At 42.2% G+C, this 12,006-nt stretch overlaps 1 protein-coding gene across 4 annotated transcripts in view; it reads left to right on the top strand.

Annotated features, from left to right (window-relative positions):
- Positions 1-12,006, top strand: part of LOC116940843 (protein PALS2-like) — a 226,327-nt gene that overhangs the window by 173,748 nt on the left and 40,573 nt on the right. For all 4 annotated transcript variants that reach the window (XM_032951095.2, XM_032951096.2, XM_032951097.2 and 1 more), the window contains exon 7: positions 7,346-7,454. In XM_032951095.2, coding sequence (XP_032806986.1) covers positions 7,346-7,454 — 109 coding nt within the window. The remainder of the gene's footprint in view (positions 1-7,345; positions 7,455-12,006) is intronic.

The following is a 12,006-nucleotide window of genomic DNA, read 5'->3' as shown; positions in this document are numbered from 1 at the left end:
GCATGGTGGACCCTTCCAAACTTCGGACTGGCAAGAATGCACCTGCTATCACGTATCCGGACCTTCGTTCATCCATCACCCCAGTTCCACACTGCCATGAGGTCCCCGTAACCACTCCTCCGGAGAGAGAGCAGCCATCTATAGAAAAGAGCAGCAAGTCACAGAGCGAGGAAGACGCATATCCAGATAACAATTTCAGAGGTGGAGCTGAGGAGAAACACCCATGCTACCCCAACAAAAAATACCTCAACGACTTGATCAGAGATCTTGGTCTCACCAAGTCCAATGTCAAGCTTTTGACGTCTAGGCTCAAGCAGTGGAACTTGTTGGATGAAAATGTGCAAGTCGCAGATCAGAGGAAGCGTCACCAACCTTTTTGCAGCTTCTTCACCCGTCAAAATCGGCTCTGCTTCTGCCATAATGTGACCAGTCTGTTCGAGGCAATCGGAATCGCCTGTAACCAGAATGAGTGGTGCTTCTTCATTGACAGCTCATCCAGGAGCCTCAAAGCTGCGCTGCTCCATAATGGTAACAAGTACCCGTCTCTTCCCCTGGCTCACTCGGTGCACCTCAAAGAGGATTACAACAGCATCAAGACCTTGCTGGATGGCTTGAAGTATGATGAGTATGGCTGGGAGGTCATCGGAGACTTCAAAATGGTGGCATTCCTAATGGGTCTCCAAGGCAGTTTTACCAAGTTTCCCTGCTATCTTTGCCTTTGGGACAGCAGGGACACCAAGGCGCACTACCATAGGCGAGACTGGCCACAGAGGACCGAGTTCTCTGTGGGGAGGAACATCGTCAAGTGGGAGCCACTGGTGGACCCCCGGAAGGTGCTGATGCCACCACTGCACATCAAATTGGGCATCATGAAAAAATTTGTCAGAGCTGTAGATAAGGAGTCGGCAGCCTTCAAGTACCTTCAAGACTTCTTCCCTAAGCTGTCTGAGGCAAAGGTCAAAGCCGGTGTCTTCGTTAGATCATAGATAAAGAAGATCCTGGAGTGCAATGAATTCCCCAAGAAGCTCACTAGTAAGGAGAAAGTGGCTTGGGACAGCTTTTCTGCAGTGGTTCGTGGCTTCCTGGGCAATCACAAGGTCGAAAACCATGTGGAGCTGGTTGAGACTCTGGTGAAGAACTATGGCACAATGGGCTGTGGGATGTCCCTCAAAGTCCATATCCTTGATGCTCATCTTAATAAATTTAAGGAGAACATGGGAGCGTACTCGGAGGAGCAAGGCGAGCGCTTCCACCAGGATAAACTGGACTTTGAACGCCGCTACCAAGGACAGTAGAACGAGAGCATGATGGGAGACTACATTTGGGGGCTGATTCGTGAAAGTGATTTACAGTATAATCGTAAATCTAGAAAAACTACTCACTTCTAAATCTTTTGTAGTCATTTTTGTATTACTTTAGTAAAAATACATTATAATTTTCATTAATTTGTTTTTTCTGACTTTATGTGAACGAAAAGACACAAATTCGCCTGTTTTCCCATTGAAAATAGGTACATTTCAAAATATCACTGTCTTGTTCACAAAAAGCAAAGTTTGTGGGGAATAATAGGCATTTTCTATACTTTTTAGGCATAAGCAATTACGAATTAAACACTTACTGTACTACCCAGGTACAAAAATTGTGTTCCTTAGTGTTATCATCACATTCCCATGATAGTTGAAAACGATACAATTATAAGATGGGTCCGTTGATTGTTTTTTTTACTTGTAATTAACAAGAAACAACGTTGGCATTTTAAATTAGTTTCACGATGTTGGTTGTGTCTATACAATGTTAATTAGAAGCAAAGATGGGGTTTTGATTGTCACTTAGAGAAAATGAATCGAGTAGCTCTACGCTTCAGCCACCTGAAGTATCTCAGGGTGTCTTCTTTTCACCTGCATTATGTTCCGACTGTTGATACTATAAAACCAAACTTTGTTAAATGATATTATGCCACGTTTTTTGACATTGGTCACATATTACCCTCACCATGTCTGTGACATACATACATATGTACGTACAAATATGTATAGACCTGGGCAGTAAACCTGCATTGTGTATGTAAACGTAGGAACTGTGCAGGGTAATTATCAGAGGCCAAGGGTGTTTGTTGGTTCTGATCCTCAGAATCAATCTCTTCTCTGTCTCTTCGCAAGAGATTGAATCGATGGAATGAGACAACAGAGCCACGTGTGGTCATGTCAGAGAGGCTGTCTCACAGGTGCAACATGTTCAGTGGCTGGTTTAGTGAGATTGGGGATGGTGACACCTATCAGGTGCTCCCGCAAACTGCCCGCAAGCTTTCTCTGGGTTTCATCAATGTACACGCAATAGTCAGAGTCTCCACATCGCTCGTGACGCAAGCGAACTTGCGTCTCGCATGTAAATGTCCCCTTGATATCTGCACAAAGGTGGGACCTTCGCAAGAGACACGTGTGCGAGTTTGCTTGGCATTCACGGGAAACGTCAACCATGCGCTAAAAGCTGTTTGAGCATTCCGCGTTGTTCAGAGTGATGTTCGACATTCTGCCGAGAGCTTTGATATTCAGTCTCTGAATAATCTCCTGGTATGTGGAGTGAATTGTCGGACATCACATTCTAAACAACACGTGCTGTGACCCAAAAGGCACTTTGGGGAGATAGACAGCACAACCGCAAATATTGACGCAGTCGTGTTTAAGAGCCGTACATTTTCCTGAGCTGCCTATGCTAAAACTAAGATGTGGTTATTTGGTATTCTTAAGATTTAGTGCAATTGCTCGGGAGTGATGAAGAAAAAAAAAGGGTTCATTATTGGAAGAAATGCCCACGGATAACACTAGCATCTGCCTTATTGCTGGAGTCTCAGGGGGCCCTCTTCATCTTCACGGGGGGAAGGAAGCTTAAAAAAAACAAGAAGAAATTAGGCTGCTGAAATCGTGCAGTGGTGTCAGGAAGTATAAATTCGGTGACAGGGCAGCCTCATGGCTCAGTGTCACGTGTCAAGACAGATATGTTTACTATGGTTACAGTTGCCTACAGTGAGGGAAAAACGTATTGATCCCCTGCTGATTTTGTACGTTTGCCCACTGACAAAGAAATGATCAGTCTATAATTTTAATGGTAGGTTTATTTGAACAGTGAGAGACAATAACAACAACAAAATCCAGAAAAACGCATGTCAAAAATGTTATAAATTGATTTGCATTTTAATGAGGGAAATAAGTATTTGACCCCCTCTCAATCAGAAAGATTTCTGGCTCCCAGGTGTCTTTTATACAGGTAACGAGCTGAGATTAGGAGCACACTCTTAAAGGGAGTGCTCCTCATCTCAGCATGTTACCTGTATAAAAGACACCTGCCCACAGAAGCAATCAATCAATCAGATTCCAAACTCTCCACCATGGCCAAGACCAAAGAGCTCTCCAAGGATGTCAGGGACAAGATTGTAGACCTACACAAGGCTGGAATGGGCTACAAGACCATTGCCAAGCAGCTTGGTGAGAAGGTGACAACAGTTGGTGCGATTATTCGCAAATGGAAGAAACACAAAAGAACTGTCAATCTCCCTCGGCCTGGGGCTCCATGCAAGATCTCACCTCGTGGAGTTGCAATGATCATGAGAACGGTGAGGAATCAGCCCAGAACTACACGGGAGGATCTTGTCAATGATCTCAAGGCAGCTGGGACCATAGTCACCAAGAAAACAATTGGTAACACACTATGCCGTGAAGGACTGAAATCCTGCAGCACCCGCAAGGTCCCCCTGTTCAAGAAAGCACATATACATGCCCGTCTTAAGTTTGCCAATGAACATCTGAATGATTCAGAGGACAATTGGGTGAAAGTGTTGTGGTCAGATGAGACCAAAATGGAGCTCTTTGGCATCAACTCAACTCGCCGTGTTTGGAGGAGGAGGAATGTTGCCTATGAACCCAAGAACACCATCCCCACCGTCAAACATGGAGGTGTAAACATTATGCTTTGGGGGTGTTTTTCTGCTCAGGGGACAGGACATCTTCACCGCATCAAAGGGACGATGGACGGAGCCATGTACCGTCAAATCTTGGGTGAGAACCTCCTTCCCTCAGCCAGGGCATTGAAAATGGGTCGTGGATGGGTATTCCAGCATGACAATGACCCAAAACACACGGCCAAGGCAACAAAGGAGTGGCTCAAGAAGAAGCACATTAAGGTCCTGGAGTGGCCTAGCCAGTCTCCAGACCTTAATCCCATAGAAAATCTGTGGAGGGAGCTGAAGGTTCAAGTTGCCAAACGTCAGCCTCGAAACCTTAATGACTTGGAGAAGATCTGCAAAGAGGAGTGGGACAAAATCCCTCCTGAGATATGTGCAAACCACCAAGTACTAAGTCATGTTTTGCAGAGGGGTCAAATACTTGTTTCCCTCATTAAAATGCAAATCAATGTATAACATTTTTGACATGCGTTTTTCTGGATTTTGTTGTTGTTATTCTGTCTCTCACTGTTCAAATAAATCTACCATTAAAAGTATAGACTGCTCATTTCTTTGTCAGTGGGCAAACGTACAAAATCAGCAGGGGATCAAATACTTTTTTCCCCTCACTGTATGCCTAGGCAACTGAAGACGGGACTTCAGCCTCATCATGTATCCAGCTACAGGCACGTCTCACACAGTAAAAGTCATGCGCAACTAATAAGTTGTGGCAATTCCACATTTTAATTGCCAGACTTGACTCTCTGATATTTCCCTCGGTTTTACATTATGCATTGCCATGGGGAGTCCAGTAGTAAATTCAATAACGGAGTCAATAACTCAATAATAACTTCAAACGTCGGGTTCCTCTGCGGAATTGGCAATCGTCTCCACGGTTGTATTTGTACCCCGTAAATTGCATGTGCGTGTGGTGTGTTGTTGTGTTTTTTTTTATTTTGTGGCAGATGGCATTTGTGAATTTAGAATGTACATGCCTGTCAGGTGGGATTACTACCTGTCACCTGCATGCATTTGCCCAGACAGCCCGGAAATGGTCATGAATGTATCTCGGTGGCAGGGCAGACCAAAAAAGCGAGACAGCCGTGCATCTAAATCTGTGTGAAATGCAATTTAGATGGCGGCTTAAGGGTATAAGAGGGAGGGTGGAACTTTTCTCGTATTTTTTTTTCTGGGATGGTGACACACAAGCTGGGATACCACGCTATGGACGAGGGGTTGGTGGATCACTCAGAGATTGGCACGTGTGGTCATGCTTCCTGCAAGGGCCACAAAGTAGCCCGTGGAAAATTATACAGGAAGCAGGTTGCTGACCTAACTCTGGATATGTGAACAATATTCCCCTGATATGTGTGAGTTCATATTCTTGGTTCTTTCGGTAAAGTAACGTAGAAGGGAAACAATAAAAAATATATAAATATATAATAAAAATATATCTAAATATATATTTTCTTTATTGTTTCCCTTCTACGTGACTTTACCGAGTGCCTTCGAAAATCTTAGTTTTGTTTACGTTCGAAAAAAAATTCAATTATGCATTTGAAAATTATCCAAAGCAGTACATGCCTGAAAAAGTAATGATATTTAGTAAGGCTTTGGCTAGATAAATCACTGTTATAAACGTATTATTCCTTCTCATATATTTTTATGAGCAACAATTATATCCCACATTTACGATGTATGAAAAATATGAATTTGGAGAAAACTGCTACTTAGCTACTTACTTCATTTTCATTACTTATTTAGTGTGGATCATTGAGGCAGTACAAAAACATCCTACTTAAAGCCACAATGAGGGAGGTGCCCTTCAAACAGCAGCAGCTACAACTGATGCAATGAACAGCTATTCATAATAATCATTGCAACGAGTCTGGACATCAATGAAGCAAATGTTATCTACAAAATGTGAGGCAATGCAGAGAATGCTGGGTAAGACAGAGTTTAAACATTGAAATGACCCTGAATCATTTCCTTAATTTCCTTCGATATCTCTAGAAAGGGACATGTCTTAGTTGGTTATCGGCAACTTAGAAATAACATTTTTACTTTTTAGCCAGCTTACAGCCTTTTAATAATCATCAAGAGAGGATAATGTCTTTTTTATTTCTAACAGTTTTTGTGGAGCCACAATATCTAAGTGATTCCACTGTAGAGATACGAACCCCTGCCACACATAAGTGGAACTTACACCACTCGCTTAGGACCATGGATGCTGAGATATGGTGATACTACAATATATTGCACGATAGCAGGTCCACAATAATTGTATCATCCGTTTTGCAAAATTTTATTGTAGCATGATTATCGTTCCTCGTATAATTCTTTGAAACATTTCCTTTAAAAATATGTTTTAAATGACAATCACCAACCCATCTTCTAGAATAATTGATGGCATAGCAGTTATATCATGTATTCGTTTGTGTAGTTCATATGTTTATTGTGTGATTGAAAATGTGTGTGTTATAAGTGCAGTCGACTGTAACGTTCAAATGACTAAAATACCAATGACATGATTATGTTGATTTAATTCCAGTTAAATAACTTTTCAGCAAGATTTTTTCATACCGGATGTACAGCAAGAGCAGAAAAATTACAATAAAATTGTGAACTCCGATTGTACGTTACAGGAAACAGTTTTCATAATTAAATGTACATTGCATCGTATCATGAAAAAATACATCGCAACAACCCCATTTAGGATTGAGGTCAGGACTTAGGACATGAACACTGCTCTGTGTTTGAGCAGAAAGACATTTACGTTCTTTAAATTGTTTCTTATATATCGGATATAGGCTATATTTCCAATACTCTTTGGTTTTATTCGGTAAAGTCACGTAGGTAACTGTGACTGGTCCCACCTGAAGACGGAAACTTACGTTGCCTCCGAAACGTCGTTTTTAATTGTTTATTTTATTTGAATTCGTTTTACCTACGTGACTTTACCGAATAAAACCAAAGAGTATGAATCCTTGCAGTCACGAAAGCTTCAAATTTTGAATATATTGCCAATAGCCTACTTAAGTAATTATTGTTATACTGTGAATCCTTGCAGAACAGGTGACGCTAGCTAGTTTTATGAGCAAGCTATTGGCAACTCCAATTAGCACGGTTGGCTAGGTACGGTGCGAAAGAAGTTCAACATACATTTCTACATCGAATACAAAACCCTGCATTTTGAGATAAGCAGGATCATCCTTATTGAGACGTACATCTTGAGTCAAATCGGGCTGCATGGGTGAATGGACAGACGGATGAATGATGATGAGATGGTGTTGAATCGCGGATGTCAGCAGGCTGGCGCTTTACCCCATAGCCACGTGCACATTGTCAGTAGCAAACGGAGCAAGCTTGCTTGTGATTCTGACGAGCGATCTGCTTTGTGCGAGGCAGGCGCTGAAGGTGAAGGATGGAGGCAGTGCCGGGCTCATTCCCAGCCAAACGCTGGAGGAGAAGAGGAAAGCTTACGTGAGGCACGAGTGGGACTACACGGGTGTATCTGGTGAGCATCCGCACCTACAATTAGCGCGCTTGGCTACGTACGGTGTGAAAGAAGTTCAACATACAGGGACTCCTCTACTTATGAACATTCGACTTACGAACTTTCAGAGATACGAACAAACCTGCCCGTATGTCCAGTTAGCTGTTCGGGCCGAGATTCGTAAGTTCAACCGCCACGCAATAGATGGCGGTGGTGACAACTACATCTGCAGAACGTGAAGAACCAGTGGCATCTACATCTACAGGAGAATATACAACTTTTAAAGCCATTCCCCGTATTTAGTGTACATGCCGTACAACGTGTTTGGAATCGACAGGAGTAAAGTTGGACTCACAAACAAATCGACTTACGAACAGACCTCTGGAACATAACTCGTTCGTATGTAGAGTCCCTGTACACACATACAGCCTTCATTGCATTTCAACGATATTATCACGTGTCAATTCTGTAAGGGCAATGTTTTTAAATAAACTTTGTTTTGTTATGGTGTATTATTTTAACAAATTATGTTAAAAGTCCTCTCTTTCACGTGAATTGACATTCACATTTCCCTTGCGTGAGTATTTTTTCAAACTGACAAAAATATTCTATGCAGGTTGTTAATCCTCCAAAAGTCGAGAGAAGCTAGCTTGATAATACCACACCACTACCGTTACACAGTCACAGCCACACTTCCACCGATGCATCACACAAAACTGTAGTGGCATCTTAAAATTGAATGTTGTATGAAAAATCTAATTTATATTAAAATTGGCTCGTACCTTGCAAGTTGAGATGTGAATGTGTATTTGTGCAAGGGCCATGAAACTGCCCAGTATAAATCCCTTGAATGAAAAAAATATATGATTTACATTTTTGTGAAGTGTTAAGACACGGAAATGAAAAGTTCCTGACATGTCAGTTGGATGATGAACCATTGCTTTACCACTGGCTCCTGCATGGGAGTAGAAATCACACACACCCTTTATAATCGACAAAAGCAGAAGAGGTTTCAGGACACATGTCTCGTGTTCATCATTTGCAAAGAGCATTGTATATTGAGGGGGAGTGGGGGAACACGTTCTCCTATTCGCGTATGGCGAAATAAATGTACGTACTCACGTATTCACAAGGAACAGACACCGTATATAACTAAGGGAACACAGTCCACACAGATACACGTGTATGAATTGTCTTACCTGCCATTCCTGTACGTAGGGGGCTTTTGTAATGCCTTATTAATATGACCCTCCCCAGATTATCATTGTGTGCCTCTGACATTAATAATGTTGCATTGTGCAGGCACGTGTGTGTACAGATACAACTATGGCAATTATACATTAATCTCATTTAGAGCAAACATGATCATAAATAAAAATCACTTATATGCCTTAAATGTTTTTTTTTCTAGACTACGGTAATAATTACGAGTGTTTTAATCATACCTTGTGTCATACTATTCATGCAAGCCGGCCAAATTAATTGTGTGATCGCCGACAATGGCTTGGCTGCTACAGTATAATGAGGCTGAGTAGGTTTTGCCAGAGGTGCTGTCATAGGCTTCTCGCTTAAGTCCATGTATCACAGTGCACATACATTGTTTAATAGGCTTTGTCCCGACATCATTAACCATTCAGTGACCAGGTCGTGCTCCAGAAAGTAGATCTTGTCAGAGGGCATCTGATATATATGCGTCTCAATAAAATATGAAGATACGCGCATGTTGTGAATAATTATTCTCTTTGGCATGAAAAAACTACATTTAATCGTGAATTTCAAAACGATGAATGAAGAGCGTGCGTTTTTGCACGTTCCAAGCCACGCATCGCGATGGCGTCATGGCCGCAGGCTTTCCGATCGTTTCTTTAATCGCCGAGATTTGGAACACGCTCTGGTCGACGGTATTTGGCTGGGTCAGCTCCCCGATAGCACCACAAACTTCACAATGCATTAAAATTTTCTACTGGATCACCTCCATGTACAAGAGTTATCGTGATCTCATGTCACAGCCAGATGGAGAGAGAGACGGATGGAGCTAATGCATGCCCGTGTTCACCGTTAGTTGCAAAGCATTGAAATAAGAAAAATGAGGAATATCTAAAGTAGCCACTCTCAAATGTAATATCTTGTTAGCAGCATACTCTTATTCATTTCAGTCCAGATCTCCACATTGAAAACAAATATATGCAGTACACATCTTGTAACAATTATAGTCACCATTTGTTTGGCGAAGGTGTGCTACAATCAATGGCTTTGGCCACACTCACATCGTGATATTGATTTGCACTTTGGTTCTGGTATGGAGCTCATCTAATGAGGTAAAGAAACTGTCCGTCCTGAATCCTTGCAGTGAGCAGAGCGTGACATCATGTCTGGAAAACAGCCCTGGAGGATGTGATCAAGGGATTACTTCCACAGTGAATTCCGCAGGCTTCTCCCGCTCCTCCGCGCGCCGTGGACCATGTTCGACACGTGTCTGTCAACTCAGCTGAAATGCGCCAAAATTGGCGAAATAATCCAACCAGTTGTGATTATGGTGTTGTCATTGGTGACCTTGAGTCATAAACCAACTACACTGGAGAACCTTGTTCAGTTATAGGTCACTGCAATACAGATTAAATGTGATCCCAAGACCTTAGTGTTTTCAGCTCAGTGCTCTGACAAGGGCATTATTTTCCTGACCCAGCCGTCCACAGTTCCCTTGGTTCGAGTTCATTTGTTCTGAGGTATTTTCTTTTCTTTTTTATCATCCCGGTTTCTGAGCTAGATGCCTAAAGACCCAAACACCGCTGCAATAGATAGGAGTCGATACGTTCATTGAGTTGAGCGGGGTTATGAGAACTTGGGGGGGGGGGGGGGGGGAAGAGATGGTGGGTGGGAATTTCAGTATTAGGGAAAAGGCAGCAAATATAAGTGCATAGACCTGCAGTGTAGTGGTTGAACACAGCATGGATGAGGGGACACAGTCAAGTATACCCAGGTCCTCAACATGTGGAGGAATTCATGCATGTTGAAATTATTTCGCACCATACGTAGCCAGCCGTGCTTATCAAAGGTACGAGGGAAGGGCAACAAATTAAACATACTAAAGCACACTTTTAAAGAAATCAGTTTTCAATGTAAATTAATTTAAAATGCATCGCCCCCAGTGGCTTCTTCCTCATATTGGAAGGAAGAGCATTCCAGACGGCCGGAGAAGCGCATTTGAAAGCGCGCGATGCGGTGACCCTCTTTTTTCGATGGCTCAGCCTAAAGCCGCTGCGAAGATGACCGGAGTTTATGTGCGTGAATGAGTTCATCACAAAAGCGACCATTGATCATAGCGATAGAAGAGCAATAAGGAGGTGACTGACGACTGGTGAGAGGGTGACTGGAGTGACCGGAGTGACTGACTGGAGTGAAACGGCGAGTGCTAGTTCATCAATCAAACAGACTGCTTGATATTGCGGTCCAATGAAAACTCTAGTTGCAAAATAGTAACGTCAAGTCTAGGCTGTCACAGTTTTGAGTGGATGCTTTGGCTTATAGATAGCATCTGGGACATAATGAACAGTTAGTAAACTGGGTGAGGAAGGCGTAAGAGCTTCGCCGAATTATGTTGTAGAGCAGGAGAGGAAAGATTCCGATTTTTACCTCAGAAATTAAATGTCTAGGATCGCCCATTAAATATCTAGAACACATGTAAATCATATATAAAGTGCAAAATACCTACCATAATTAACCTCGCCTATGCGGCAGTTGAAATATTTTTTGTAACTGGAATACAATGTATCATGCAAATTTAATTATACAGCCTAAATGTTAGACCGCATGCAATCTAAAGCTGGTGAAATCCACGAATGCGTGTTATTTTAGCGCAAAGGTTATTGTTACTCATTTAGTCTATCAAAGAAATCCTTCATTAATGCTGCAAATCTTCTGGTGCCAGTGTATTTGTTTGGCAGTTGAGTCATATAAATGTACGCATTGGCACGTGTGCGAAGTTGTACATGGTACTTTTGTATACGGTATACGTTTATATTTCCATTCAACTATGTTTTTTGGAATTGTAATTAAACACACACTGGTCTGTTTATTATTTTCAATGCATGTGCCAATGAATTAGCATTGACTATTGTGGTCGTTAATTACAACGTAGTACGTGAATATGGAACGTCAACATAAGCTGTGCCATTTCAATTCTCATTCTCAACACGTTTTGGCTGCCTTTTGTTTTGAATGCTAGATAATCTGCTGTGTGCAGGCGTGTGGTACATCATGTTGTGGTGATCGCTGCGATGCATTGGTTCACACACTGAAACTACAATCCTTGTCACCTGGGTTTGATTCCCAGCCATAGTGCGAAATATAAATATCTTCTTGGTTCTTTCGGTAAAGTCACGTGACTTTACCGAAAGAACCAAGAATATCAATCCCTGCAGTCACGAAAGCTTTAAATCGAAATATATATATATCACTGACCAATGGTGTCTGAACGTATCCAAGGCCTCCCCTCGGTTGACTCAGTCTTACATAAGAATTTGGTGTTGTGTATGAACATCAGCACTGGCGATACACGTGTCTGGGTGTGGAT

Source organism: Petromyzon marinus, chromosome 10 (assembly GCF_048934315.1).
Source record: "Petromyzon marinus isolate PM22_M1 ecotype Great Lakes invasive population chromosome 10, UKy_Petmar_22M1.pri1.0, whole genome shotgun sequence".
NCBI classification, from domain to species: domain Eukaryota; kingdom Metazoa; phylum Chordata; class Hyperoartia; order Petromyzontiformes; family Petromyzontidae; genus Petromyzon; species Petromyzon marinus.
Note: the sequence above shows the minus strand (reverse complement) of the source record. Positions and strands in the feature narration are given on the sequence as shown.